At 39.2% G+C, this 13,311-nt stretch overlaps 1 protein-coding gene across 1 annotated transcript in view; it reads left to right on the forward strand.

Annotated features, from left to right (window-relative positions):
* The first annotated feature begins 2,841 nt into the window (after positions 1 to 2,841).
* Positions 2,842 to 13,311, forward strand: part of LOC145413669 (chymotrypsin-like elastase family member 1) — a 136,531-nt gene continuing 126,061 nt past the window's right edge. Inside the window, exon 1 of the mRNA XM_080283325.1 lies at positions 2,842 to 2,923. Coding sequence (XP_080139451.1) covers positions 2,842 to 2,923 — 82 coding nt within the window. The remainder of the gene's footprint in view (positions 2,924 to 13,311) is intronic.

Genomic DNA, 13,311 nt, shown 5'->3' on the forward strand with positions numbered 1-13,311 from the left:
GACGAACGAGTGAAACAGGTGACCAATAAAGCAGAGAGACAAGGCAAAACGACCAAGAACACTAAATCTTTTTCTCGAGAGTCTGTGTTTACCAGTCAAGGACTCTTTATTTGTATGTCACACCTGAGCTGGAGTAAATTATTACCTCTCTTTTTTCACTATTTACACAATCTCTGAGAAAGGCCTTCGTTTCGCTCAAGGAAACACTAGAGATCACTAAAATAAATCATTTTTGGTGTTTTCCTGCCTCTGGGCAGAATAACTTTAAATGTTTTTTATATACTATGGACAGAGACCTAGTCCTTGACCAAAGTGGGTGTGACATACCGTATGGGATAAGCAAATGAGAACGTTTCCCAATAGATGGCCAGCTCCGCCTTCTTTACGACACTTAATTGGCTAGGAGTTATGTGTTAGTTAGTAATTGGTAGCACATGCCGAAGACTATACTTAAGACAGTACCTTGGCTTGTTATGTCTAAGAAGACGGAGTAAACTGCTATTTAAACGTGAGAAACTAGTGAGAGAGACGCATTTCATCACTAGACACATTTTTCACACATTTCATTACCACACACATCACTGCAGATACACTCGTTCACTTTGTTTACAAAACACACTTTTGTGTGCACCATTGCTCTTTTTGGTTTACCTCTCCATATCATACGGGTGTGTGGTAATATTACCAGTGAGTTCTCCTAATTCCTCAAGCTGTGACTACTTGTTTTCCACTTATTGTAACTTGGTTAGGTAAGAGAAATAACTCATTTTTATATTTGTATTGGGAGTCAATAAATGAATCCCCCTTTTGATATACGAATCCTGGTTCTGTTTTTGCGTGTCTGTTACAGTGTAAAATAAGTTTACGTGTGAGCTTTACCTTACCCCTTTTGGTGACTGATAAAAGGTTAAGAGTGCATGTTAATATATACTCATAACAAACTTGGCAACCTCGCGAGGATGGTTCTGTGACATAATAATGGTAACCTTGGCCAGATACACAGTGCTTACTCATACCTCATTAACCCATAATCAGTGTTCATGTACCTAACGGATGCTAATGAGGTCAGAACATTTTTAGATTCTCAGCTTTTCCCAACTACAGTGAAAGCTCTCACAAGGGGTGGCCTCATATTGCTTGCCCAGGCCCTGCAGTTGAAATACTCTGCCAAAATCACTAAAACTGATTTACTTGATCTAATACTGGGCACCATGACTGAGCACAGTAAGTCCCCCATTGTTAGTACTGAGCCACTTGATACTGCACAAGGAGTTGACCCTGAAGTTTTGGTGTCGGAGATGCCTGGCCCCGGTGATTTTTCTGCTCATGATACTGGTGACAAAGTGCCCCTTGAGCTAGCCGAAATTAATCTGATAGAAGTAGAAGTGCGAGCTCAAATGAGAGAAAGAGAATCCTAAGCTAAAATGAGAGAACTAGAAGTGTAAGCTCAAATGAGAGAACAAGAATTGCAAGCTAAAATGAGAGAACTAAAAATACAAGCTCAAATGGGACAAAGTCAACAGGATCATGAATACAAATAAGTCCACGCTGATAGTTCACCATGACCTAGTAGTTCGTTCGCCAGGGACACTTTTGCTGTCACCAGGAATAAAAAGCTAGTAGCTCCCTTTAATGAGCATGATGTCGCTAAGTACTTCCAAATGTTTGAAAAAGTGACAGGTCGTCTTTCTTGGCCAAAAGACTCTTGGTCAATATTGCTGCAGAGTGTTTTGGAAGAATAGGCCCAAGAGGCTTATATTTCTTTATCAGACATTGCCACTTTATATCCCAAAGGCATTCCCTTAAGAAACTTTTCCACTAGATTGGTTGTAAAAGGAGATGCTGACTTTCTTTACCCGTTTTGGTTTAGGCTACCAAAGGAAGTTCAGCCAGATCAAGGCAGCAATTTCAGATCCAGGCTTTTCAGACAAAGCCTTAAGGTGTGAGGAATGTCCAAGATCACTTCCTCAGTTTACCATCCTCAGAGTCAGTGTGCATTAGAATGTTATCACCAAACTTTGAAGAGCATGTTTAAAAAGGTGTGTGTTGATGAAAAGGAATGGGACAAGTGTCTGCCCTTCCTAATTTTGCACCTGAGAGACACTGAGAGAGTCCTTGGGCTACTCTCCGTTTCAGTTAATTTTTGGCCATGAAGTAAGAGAACCTCTTAAAGAACAGTGGGTCAGGGATGTTGACCAAATTAACTTGCTAGAGTATGTGTCAAAATTTAAAGAAAGCCTGGCTTATAGTATGGAAGTAGCCACGGCACACTTGGAGTCATCTCAGGAGAAGATGAAGACTGGTATGACCACTCCAAGAAAGTCAGGAACGGAATGGTTCACCCAGGAGATCAAGTTCTTGTCTTGCTCCCCATTCATGGTCAGCCTCTCTAGGCAAATTTCGCAGGGCTTTATGTAGTAGAAAAGAGGGCGGGTGAAATTAATGATGTCATCTCAGCTTCAGACCCGAGGAAGGAACGAAGTTTGTGCCATGTGAATATATTGAAGGAGTGCGACAAGCGAGACATGGAACCCCTAGTGCTGCATGCGTGGTGTCGGCTATCGAGTTACTGGAGGACGAGGTCTGCCCTTTGATCTTGGGCCAGACGACCAGCTGGAGAGAAAACTGGGAAGCACGGGGTACATTAACTGATAATCTCTCCCATTTGACAGCAGAGAGGTGTGCCGAACTGGTTGACTTCTCAGGAAGTTCCCTGATATCTTCTGGGACACCTCAGGACGGACAGAAGTGGCACAACAGGACGTGGATGTTGGAGACACCAGCCCTGCAAAGCAGTCATCCTACAGTGCTAGTCCTTAGCAGTACATAATTCACGAAGAAATGACCAACATGCCACAGCAGGGGCTGATCGAGCCATATCAAAGCGAGTGGTGCTCCCTGGTCGTAGTGGTCCCAAAACCAGGTGGGTCATATCTTTTTTTACTGATTATCGTAAAGTCAACTCCCTTACCAAGAGTGACACCCACCCACTTCCGAGGGTAGATGACTATGTAGATGCTATAGGCTGTGCAAAGTTCATAACGAAGCTAGGTTTGATGAAGGAATATTGGTAAGTCCCACTCATAGAAAGGGCTTAAGAAATTTCCTGTTTTGTGGTTGGTGGCAACACTTGTAAATGTAAAGTCACGCCCTATGGTATGAAATATGCTCCTGCCACCTTTCAGGGGCTGAAGAATGAGCTTGCAAGGGATCTCAAGGGATGTGTCACATACTGTATACTTATGATGTAGTTGTTTGTAGTAACTCCTGGGAGGAACACTTTTTTTTTTTTTTTTTTTCAAATAACAGAATGGAGGAAGGAAAAACAAATGGGGAAAAAAAATAATAATCCATACACCAGATTACTGGTGTCCTCTGTTCATAAAATATCTGTAACAGTTAGACTTGAGCAGTTGTAGATTGAAATTTGGAGGAAAACAACTCTGGGGAAGCGAGTTCCAGAGAGATGCACTTCGGGGAATGAAAGAATTCTGATAGGCAGAAGTTCTGCAATATGGTTGAGTGACATTCCAGTCATGAGCGCTACCAGATGCCCGTGTAGCATGAGGGAAGGCATGGAGAGGTGGCACCATGGACGCAACTTCGTCTGAGCATTTGCCAAAAAAATATCTGTAAAATAATGCAAGGGAGGCAACATTCCTTCTTACTTGCAGGGGAGGTAGTTTATATGTAATGGCAGGGTTGTTAATGATTCTAACAGCTTTATTTTGAATTTTGTCTAGTTGTCTTAATGCAACGTCTACACAACCATTCCACAAGGGTGAGCAATATTCAAGCTGAGAGCGCACATGACTCATAAATTATAGCTAACTGCTCATCGGCGAAGAAGTTACGGACTCTGTACAATAATCCAAGTTTCTTTGAGGCGGTTTTAGCAAGTGATCTGACATGAGAGGTCCAGCTGAGGGCATTGTTAAGTGAGACACCAAGAATTTCAATACTTTTGGAGATGGGAATATTAGTAGCACTGAAGGTAATGTACGAATCTGGTAATATCTGTCTATTAGTAAACTGTATATATTTAGTTTTACTAGCATTAAAAGAGACAACTAGATGCCTTGCTGCAGAGACTGTCCTCTACTAATATAGTGTTTAATTTAATTAAGTGCGAGTTTGTAAAGGCTCAAGTGCAGTACCTCGGCTATGTGCTAGGATTAGGCCTAGTGGGCCCACCTGATGTTAAAGCTCAGGCCATAGTCAGTTCCTCCCAACCCAAAAATAAGTGAGTTGCAGCGATTCCTGGGTATGGTTGGCTACTATGGACGTTTTGTTCTGAACCTCTCTGATCTTGTAGGCCCCCTCATAGATTTATTAAGGAAAGGAGTCAAGTTTGAGTGGAAGTCAGAATGTGAGGATGCCTTTTCTAAAGTCAAAGCCATCCTATCAAGTCATCCTGTGCTTCAAGCTCCAAATTATGATAAACCCTTTAAATTAGCTGTTGATGCCGGTGGCCTTGGGGTTGGCGCAGTTTTGCTTCAAGATAATGATCACGGTTTTGAGATGCCTGTGTGCTATTTTAGCAAAAAATTCAATAAGGCCCGGAGATATTATTTAGCTATTGGGAAAGAACTTCCACTCATACTTGTTCTGCAATTTTTCTCTGTTTATGTTGGTCCAGGGTCAGGTGATGTGGTAGTGTACACTAATCACCACCCTCTCAAACTTTTGTCCCGACTTAAAAGCAAAAATCTTAGACTGACCCACTGAGCTCTGTTTCTCCAAGAACACTTCTCAAAGGTTCAACATGTAAAAGGGGTTACTGTCGTTCTAGCAGATTACCTGTCCAGGATTTATCTTTGTACAATATCCAGAAATTTCCCCTTAGTAAATTTCTTTTCCTCAGGAAGGTAGGTGTCACAGCTGTAGTTACCTCGTGCAGTATGAGACGACGAACGAGTGAAACAGGTGACCAATAAAGGTGAGAGACAAGGCAAAACGGCCAAGAACACTGAATCTTTATCTCGAGTCTGTGTTTACCAGTCAAGGCCTCCTTATCTGTTTGTTACACTTGAGCTGGAGAAAATTATTACCTCTCTATTTTCAATATTTACACAAGCCCTGTGGAAGGCCTTTGTTTCACTCAAAGAAGCACTTAGATCATTAAATTATTTTTGGTGTTTTTCTGCCTCTGGGCAGAATAACATTAAATGTTTTTCATATACAACGAATAGAGACCATCTCCTTGACCAAAGTGGGTGTGTCAATCCCCTTGAGAAGAGCAAATGAAAATGTTCTCCAATATCTGACCAGCTCCGCCATCTTGATGACTCTTTATAGGACTACATAATAGATAGAGAGATAAATAGATGGATAGAAGCAGGAAGTCAGTTGATGAGAAGGTGTTGTGTCTGCGAGAATCGAGCAGTGCTAAACATGCTTACACACTCTTAACACTGAGGAAAGCTGACGACAGCGGCCAGTAAGGAGATGATGCAGTTAGCTGTCAGCAGTCCTCTCGTGAACAAAGATCTGCTAACCATGCACACACATATACACACATACTCACACACAGGCTCCTTAAGCTTTCCATCCACGAGGAACACACGTGACACACCCCTGCTACACCAGAGTTTAGGAAAGAGAGAGTAGAAGGAGACAAGCGACCCTAGAGAGAGGTCGAGACTGAGATTAGCCTTAGAACAGAGAGAGAGAGAGAGATAGCGAGACAGGGAGGTAGCTACCCGGGACTTATACTCGTTCCGTGTGAGAGACCTGTTTAATATTTCCAAGACAAATAAAAATAGTCCCATACTATTCTTTACCTCTCCTGTCACTACATGACATTTGGTGGGGAAGCTACTACAAGATATAAAAGCCGCTCGACCACAAGTCTAAAATATACTTCTCTACAAGTAACTACAAAGTCTTTATGACATTTGGTAGCAGCGAACGTATACGAACCTCGTCTACGAATCAACATGAAATTCCTACAAAATATCAAGATTGAAAACAAGAATATCTCTCTTAACCAACAACATAACCAGCTCCTGACGCTTCTCTCCATCAAGCCCCCTCCGTCTCCCAGATCATCATGCTGATGCAGAGGTCAAGAGATCACACGACGCCTTGCAAGTAGTTTAACAAAATATTGATACAATACTGCAATTTCTACGACGAATCAGCGAACTACAACCATCTACAATCAACTACAATTAACAACTCTACGTCGTCTGTATAATCTATTACACGCACCTACAAGAAGCGGCAGTCTTCATTCTACAACGAGTAAATCACAAGAAAAAAAAGGACCAAGAATACATCAAGAAAGAAAGAAAACAAACAAACAAACGAAGAGTGAGAGACGACTCACAACTCATAACCACCAGACCTCACCCTCCTCTCTCTGCTACATCCACCCAACCCCCACCGCTTACGCAGGTGTGAAGAGGTCAGGACGACGAAGCAAACACCAAGTCCATATTCACAACTCGTCTTACTCACCCGTCTTCACTCAAGTTACTCATCGCTACTCATTCACTCACCACAGCTACCAGTGTGGGAAGCCGACGTCACCATGTGCTGAGACGACAGCGCTCCAATCAACCCGCGAAGGACAACGCTATCACCACGTGCAACACCATTCACACCATTTCCACCACGGTAAAAATTAGTGAGTTACATAGTTACTTCATTTATACAATACACAGTGATAGACAATAAGCTTCTGCACAAACATATAAAACGTGTTGTATAGTTACAGCTTAAATACACATACTTACTTCAGTTATCTGCATAACTCAATCACTAAATAATCACCAACAATAATTATTCTACACGGTATATATTCATTCATCTATTATAACATTTATTTGCTACCAACGAGTGTTACTATTTATACCTACATAAAATACGTGTTTCATATATACAACTATACATATTATATCTACAAAGTAATAAAGAAAATATACCATCACAGTTACTCAGTGAGCGATTAAAAGAACTGTATTAAACATTTATTAATTAAAGCTTCCTAGTGGAAACAGATAAATTAACTTACGAAAAAAAAAAAAAAATGGCCAACACAAATGCCGTTAGCAAGAGTGAACATCTTCAACACAATCGTGAAGACAATGATTTCCACACAGTGCTGACACACATATTACCCACGATAGGTACAGGTGAACAACAAGTCAGTGTGTATAGTTAATACTGTATATAGTGTATATATTTTTTATATAAAATAACAAAATATGGGACTATATAATAGCATTTTCAGTAATACCTGTGCAATATAAACTAAACTTTAAAAAAGTATCCCAAGGAAATTAGCCAGCAATTATGTAACCATGAACAACATGGAAAAAGCGTACACAAGCAAAGAGAAACAAACTATAGAAAATCAATACATACAAAAAAAAAAAAAGAAGAAGAAAAGAAAGAAAGAAAGAAAAGTAAGAAAGAAAAAAGAGAAACAGAGTAAGATCACATAACAAACAAATGAAAATAAGTGTAAATGTTACTATATATGCCAAAATACCACATAAACTACAAACAAAAAAGCAAATTGTGTCTCCACAAACAAGTGGCATGACACATCATCACTATCATCGACCGCAGCATATGTTAGGACTGCAGTTATTACAATTATGTTACTCCATATTATAATTATGTAACTACAAACAATATGTACCAATTTATGTAACAGTTGCATTAACAAGATGTAACTTTTATGTAACTTTAACTATAATAATGTAACTACAAACGATATGTAACAATTATGTAACGACAAACGTTTGCATTATGTTACACTAACTACAATTATGTACTTACAAACGATATGTAACAATTATGTAACGACAAACGATTGCATTATGTTACACAAACTACAATTATGTACCTATAAACGATATGTAACAATTATGTAACGACAAACGATTGCATTATGTTACACTTTGCCAATTAACAGTTGCATTAACAAGATGTAACTTTTATATAACTTTAACTACAATAATGTACTTACAAACGATATGTAACAATTATGTAACGACAAACGATTGCATTATGTTACACTAACTACAATTATGTACCTACAAACGATATGTAACAATTATGTAACGACAAACGATTGCATTATGTTACACTTTGCCAATTATGTAACAGTTGCATTAACAAGATGTAACTTTTATGTAACTTTAACTACAATTATGTACCTACAAACGATACGTAACAATTATGTAACGACAAAACAGTTGCATTAACAAGATGTAACTTTTATGTAACTGTAACTACAATTATAAGGCCAAGACACTTATGTAAGAGTTGCATTAAGAAATGTAACTACAATTATAAGGCCAACACAATTATGCATTAACACAATATTTTGTAACAATTCATAAAATGTTACAATTATGTAGTACCAAAATGTTAGTACAATACTATAAGTCATACAATTATAGCACAATTCTATATTACCAGTATCATCATACAAGTTAGGTGAAATATTAGACATTACTAAAGTGATAACTCAAATATGTAATGTATAACTTAGCAGTATTACCATTGCACAATTATATGCGTACGTCTGTTGTACATGCACGTCTAACAAAGTGTTATACAACAACCATTGCACTTATTCAAATATGTATACAACTTGTTTAAATGTAGTATTACTGAATAATCACTATTTACTATGAATAATATATGTATACAATATTCATACAATTATGTTACTTTACAATATTATATATTTCACTTAATTAGCTTATAAGTTCATTATAATGTGTATGTAGTATGTATTAATATATTATAACTATTAAATGTCGATGGTACGCCATTTTCGCACGACCGAGCAGATATAGGACTACATAATAGATAGATAGATAAATAGATAGATAGAAGCAGGAAGTCAGTTGATGAGAAGGTGTTGTGTCTGCGAGAATCGAGCAGTGCTAAACATGCTTACACACTCTTAACACTGAGGAAAGCTGACGACAGCGGCCAGTAAGGAGATGATGCAGTTAGCTGTCAGCAGTCCTCTCGTGAACAAAGATCTGCTAACCATGCACACACATATACACACATACTCACACACAGGCTCCTTAAGCTTTCCATCCACGAGGAACACACGTGACACACCCCTGCTACACCAGAGTTTAGGAAAGAGAGAGTAGAAGGAGACAAGCGACCCTAGAGAGAGGTCGAGAAGGAGATTAGCCTTAGAACAGAGAGAGAGAGAGAGAGAGATAGCGAGACAGGGAGGTAGCTACCCCGGACTTATACTCGTTCCGTGTGAGAGACCAGTTTAATATTTCCAAGACAAATAAAAATAGTCCCATACTATTCTTTACCTCTCCTGTCACTACATGACATTTGGTGGGGAAGCTACTATAAGATATAAAAGCTGCTCGACCACAAGTCTAAAATATACTTCTCTACAAGTAACTACAAAGTCTTTATGACATCTTAACTGGCTAGGAATTATGATGTGTTAGTTTGTAAATGGTGGCCCATGCCTCCTGTATTGTTTGTAGGCGGGAGATTATACTTAAGACAGTTTGTTAAGTCTAAGAAGGTGGAGTAACCTGCCATTTAAACGTGAGGACCTATTGAGAGAGAGACACATTTCATCACTAGACACAGTTTTCACACAGTTTTTTTTTCCAGACACATTACTGCAGGTACACTCGTTCACTTTGTATACAAAACACACTGTCTGTGCACCATTTCTCCTTTTGGTTTACCTCTCCATATCACACGGGTGTGTGGTTATATTACCAACGAGTTCTAATCCCTCAAGCTGTCAATACTTAGCTTCCACTTATTGTAAGTTGGTTACGTATGAGAAATAACTCATTTTTATATTTGAAATGTGGGTCTATAAATGGATCCCCCTTTTGATATACGAATTTTGGTTCTGTTTTTGTGTGTATGTTACAAGGTAACGTAAAGTAAGTTTTCTTGTGGGCTTTATCTTACCCTTTTTGGTGAGTTATAAAAGACTGAGAGGCACCTTAACAATATATGCATCTCTCTCTCTCTCTCTCTCTCTCTCTCTCTCCCCCTGTATACAGTGTAATATATATATATATATATATATATATATATATATATATATATATATATTGTTACATAGCCCATGATTTCATCATCCTTTGTATAATTCTAACGTAAAGTATGCTGCATGTTTGATCACGATTCGCCTCGTGGCTTCCACAGTGCGTGTTCTACCTCACTCCCCCCTTCTCCCCTTATAGTAGAGTAAGCCGTTCTTTCTGTTGTTCAGAGCAGGAGTGTCAACTCTTTGTCCCCTATGGCTTCATTTGCGCGTCCTTCTTACAAGTTGTATCAAGCTCTGCCGGCCCCTATATAATGAGCTCAGTCTCTGCATTAATTGCCACTTTGACCTACTCCTCATTTTGTTCACATCTCTGTCCTCCCCTGTACAGTTGTTATTATTTTTGTGAGTGCTCAGGAAGTCTCCAACCATCTAGCTGCTGTGTAATTTGAGTATAAGTGTTATTACATTTTTTTCTTGTAGTGTATAGTATTGGGATGTTGATTCGTGGGGCTGATGAGGTTTTTGTGATTAATGTAAAGTTTTACTGTCAGCCATTATTGATAATATTTTGTATCTGTAATAATATATCTTGCATTAACTGAGCATTATCCGGTTTCTCATTTTATCAGGGCTTACTTAGATAAATTTACTATTGCTAATTTCGTGTTAATAGAGGCTATTGCAGTTACCCATATATTTAACCTATTTTTTGCCATTACATTATCCTTATGAGTCCTGAATGTTTAGTTGTTGGTTTGAGCATTAAACTTTAACTTGTAATTTTACCTAATTCTTTTCTTTTGAACCTGGAACTTTGCGGGACAGTAGTGATTTTTAGTATTCTCACTTGAAGTGTTCATTATCTTTCCCTGTTCCGTAACGTAAATTTGGCGACCTCTTATCAGGATATTCAGGATATTATCATAAGGATATTGCTTGATATTTTGTGACTGTGATTTATTCATGATGTCTACTATTACTACGCTTGATGAAGCCAAAGATTTTTTGTCAAATGTGCAAACAGTGTGTGATGTAGAAAACAGAACAAAGAATGAACTTAAGCTTGTTGCTCAACAATTGGGAATTGCTGTTCGCTCTCATCAGCCTAAGAAGATCAAATTGTTGACATAATTAAAAAAAGCTTGTTCAATGTAACTCCTCCAGATGAGCAAACGCAGATTGAAATAGCTAAGTTACAGCTAGCCCTACAGGAGGCTCGAGCTAAGGAGGCTGAATTTCAGGCCCGTGCTAAGGAGGCTGAGGCACGAGTTGAACTTGCTAGGATTCAGGCAGACCATGAGTATCGCATGAAACAAAGTGGAACTGGAATATCTAGCTCTGATGATTTTGATGTGGCTAAAAATGTTAAACTTGTCCCTCCTTTTAATGAATCTGATTTAACAAAGTATTTTCAGTTGTTTGAGAGGGTAGCTACAGGTTTTAATTGGCCCCAAAAGTATTAGCCAGTACTCCTTCAAACTGTTCTCACCGGCAAAGCTCAAGCAACTTATGCATCTTTGCCTCAGGATCAATCTGATAATTATGATGTAGTTAAGAGCTTGATTCTTAAGGCCTATGAGCTTGTTCCTGAAGCCTATAGAGTAAAATTTAGGACAACTTGTAAGCAAGATAGGCAATCCCATGTTGAGTATGCAAAAATCAATGAAGATCTGTTGGAGCAGTGGTTGAATTCTAAGAATGTGGATTCTGATTTTGGTAAATTTAAGCAGATGATTTTGCTGGAGGACTTGAAAAGGTGTATTAATAAAGATGTAAGCCTATATCTTGATGAGAAAAGAATAGATAATTTGTCTGATGCTGCAGTTTTAGCTGATGAATATGTTCTCACTCACAAGAGATATTCTAAAGAAAAAAGGAAAGCTGAGAGTAAGTACGTTGCCTCTACTCAGAGTACAGGTAACAGGAAAGAGAATAAAGATGATGTTTCTCAGGAAGTAAATACCAGCTTCACCTCTAGATTTCAGAAAAGTAAATGTACTTATTGTAGTAAGCTTGGTCATACTATGGAGAAATGTTTCAGGAGACAGCGTGATGTGAACACAAAGGAGTCTTTAAATATTCAGTCAATTGGTCTAGTGTCCACCCTTGAGAGTTCCCAGAATTCTTTAACTGAGTTGACTGAACCTGCTTTGAGGGGTATATTCAATTCTCATGATGAAGCTCCTCTTTTGAGCAGTAACGTGGGTGACACTCTCAAGAGTTCATGTGCTAATTTCCTGTCTGATGGTTTTGTCAGTCCTCTGGACAGTAATGACAGGAAATCAGTTAAAATATAGCGTGATACAGGTGCTTGCCAATCCCTTATGCTGACCAGTGTTCTAGGCTCTAATGTTAATTCCTCTGATGAAACTGTAATCTTACAAGGTGTAGAGAATAATTACTTCTCTGTCCCTCCGTGCAGAGTGAATTTAGAGTCTGGTTTTGTTTATGGTTCCGTTATGGTTGGGTTGGTTGCGACACTCCCAATGTCAGGTGTAACTTTCTTACTTGGAAATGATATTGGTGGAAGTCAAGTGTGTCCAGCTCCTCAGTTGTCTCGTGAGCCGGTGGCTGCGACCCAGGATTGTGATATCACTGATGTGTTCTCTGCATGTGCTGTCACTAGGGCTAAGTCTAAAGTTACTGGTGACTTAGAGGATAATGATGATGATGATGTTATCCTAGCTGACACTTTTCTTGCTAATTTGGACCACTCACCAGATGAGGCAGTACCCAGTAGTGTTGATAATTTGTCTCGTCAAGAGTTGGTTGAGTTGCAGGTTGCTGACCCTGAGTTGAAAGGTCTAGCTAACTCTGCCTGCAGTGAGGAAGAGTCAGCTGGTGCTTCTACTTGTTATTATATAAAGTCAGGAGTACTTATGAGGAAGTGGAGACCCCCAACAGCATCAGCCGACTGTGAATGGGAGGTTGTACATCAAGTTGTCATCCCTCGTGTTTGTAGGCAGGATATCATTAGAGTGGCTCATGATTCCAGTTTGGCAGGACACCTTGGAGTGAGGAAGACTGTGGCATGCATTTTGAAACACTTCTACTGGCCAGGTATCTTCAGAGATGTTTCCTGGTATTGTAAGTCTTGTCACACCTGTCAAGTTGTGGGGAAGTGTAATCAGACCGAAAAGGTTGCACCTCTAGTTCCCATTCCTCCTTTTGAGGCGCCTTTCACCCGTGTGTTGGTGGATATTGTGGGCCCTCTTCCTAAGACTTCTCCAGGATTTTCTTATGTGTTGACCCTGATTGATATGGCTACTCGTTATCCTGAAGCCATTCCACTT

The sequence above is a fragment of the Coenobita brevimanus genome, chromosome 97 (assembly GCF_032717465.1).
Source record: "Coenobita brevimanus isolate Jiangsu-jjx chromosome 97, ASM3271746v2, whole genome shotgun sequence".
NCBI classification, from domain to species: domain Eukaryota; kingdom Metazoa; phylum Arthropoda; class Malacostraca; order Decapoda; family Coenobitidae; genus Coenobita; species Coenobita brevimanus.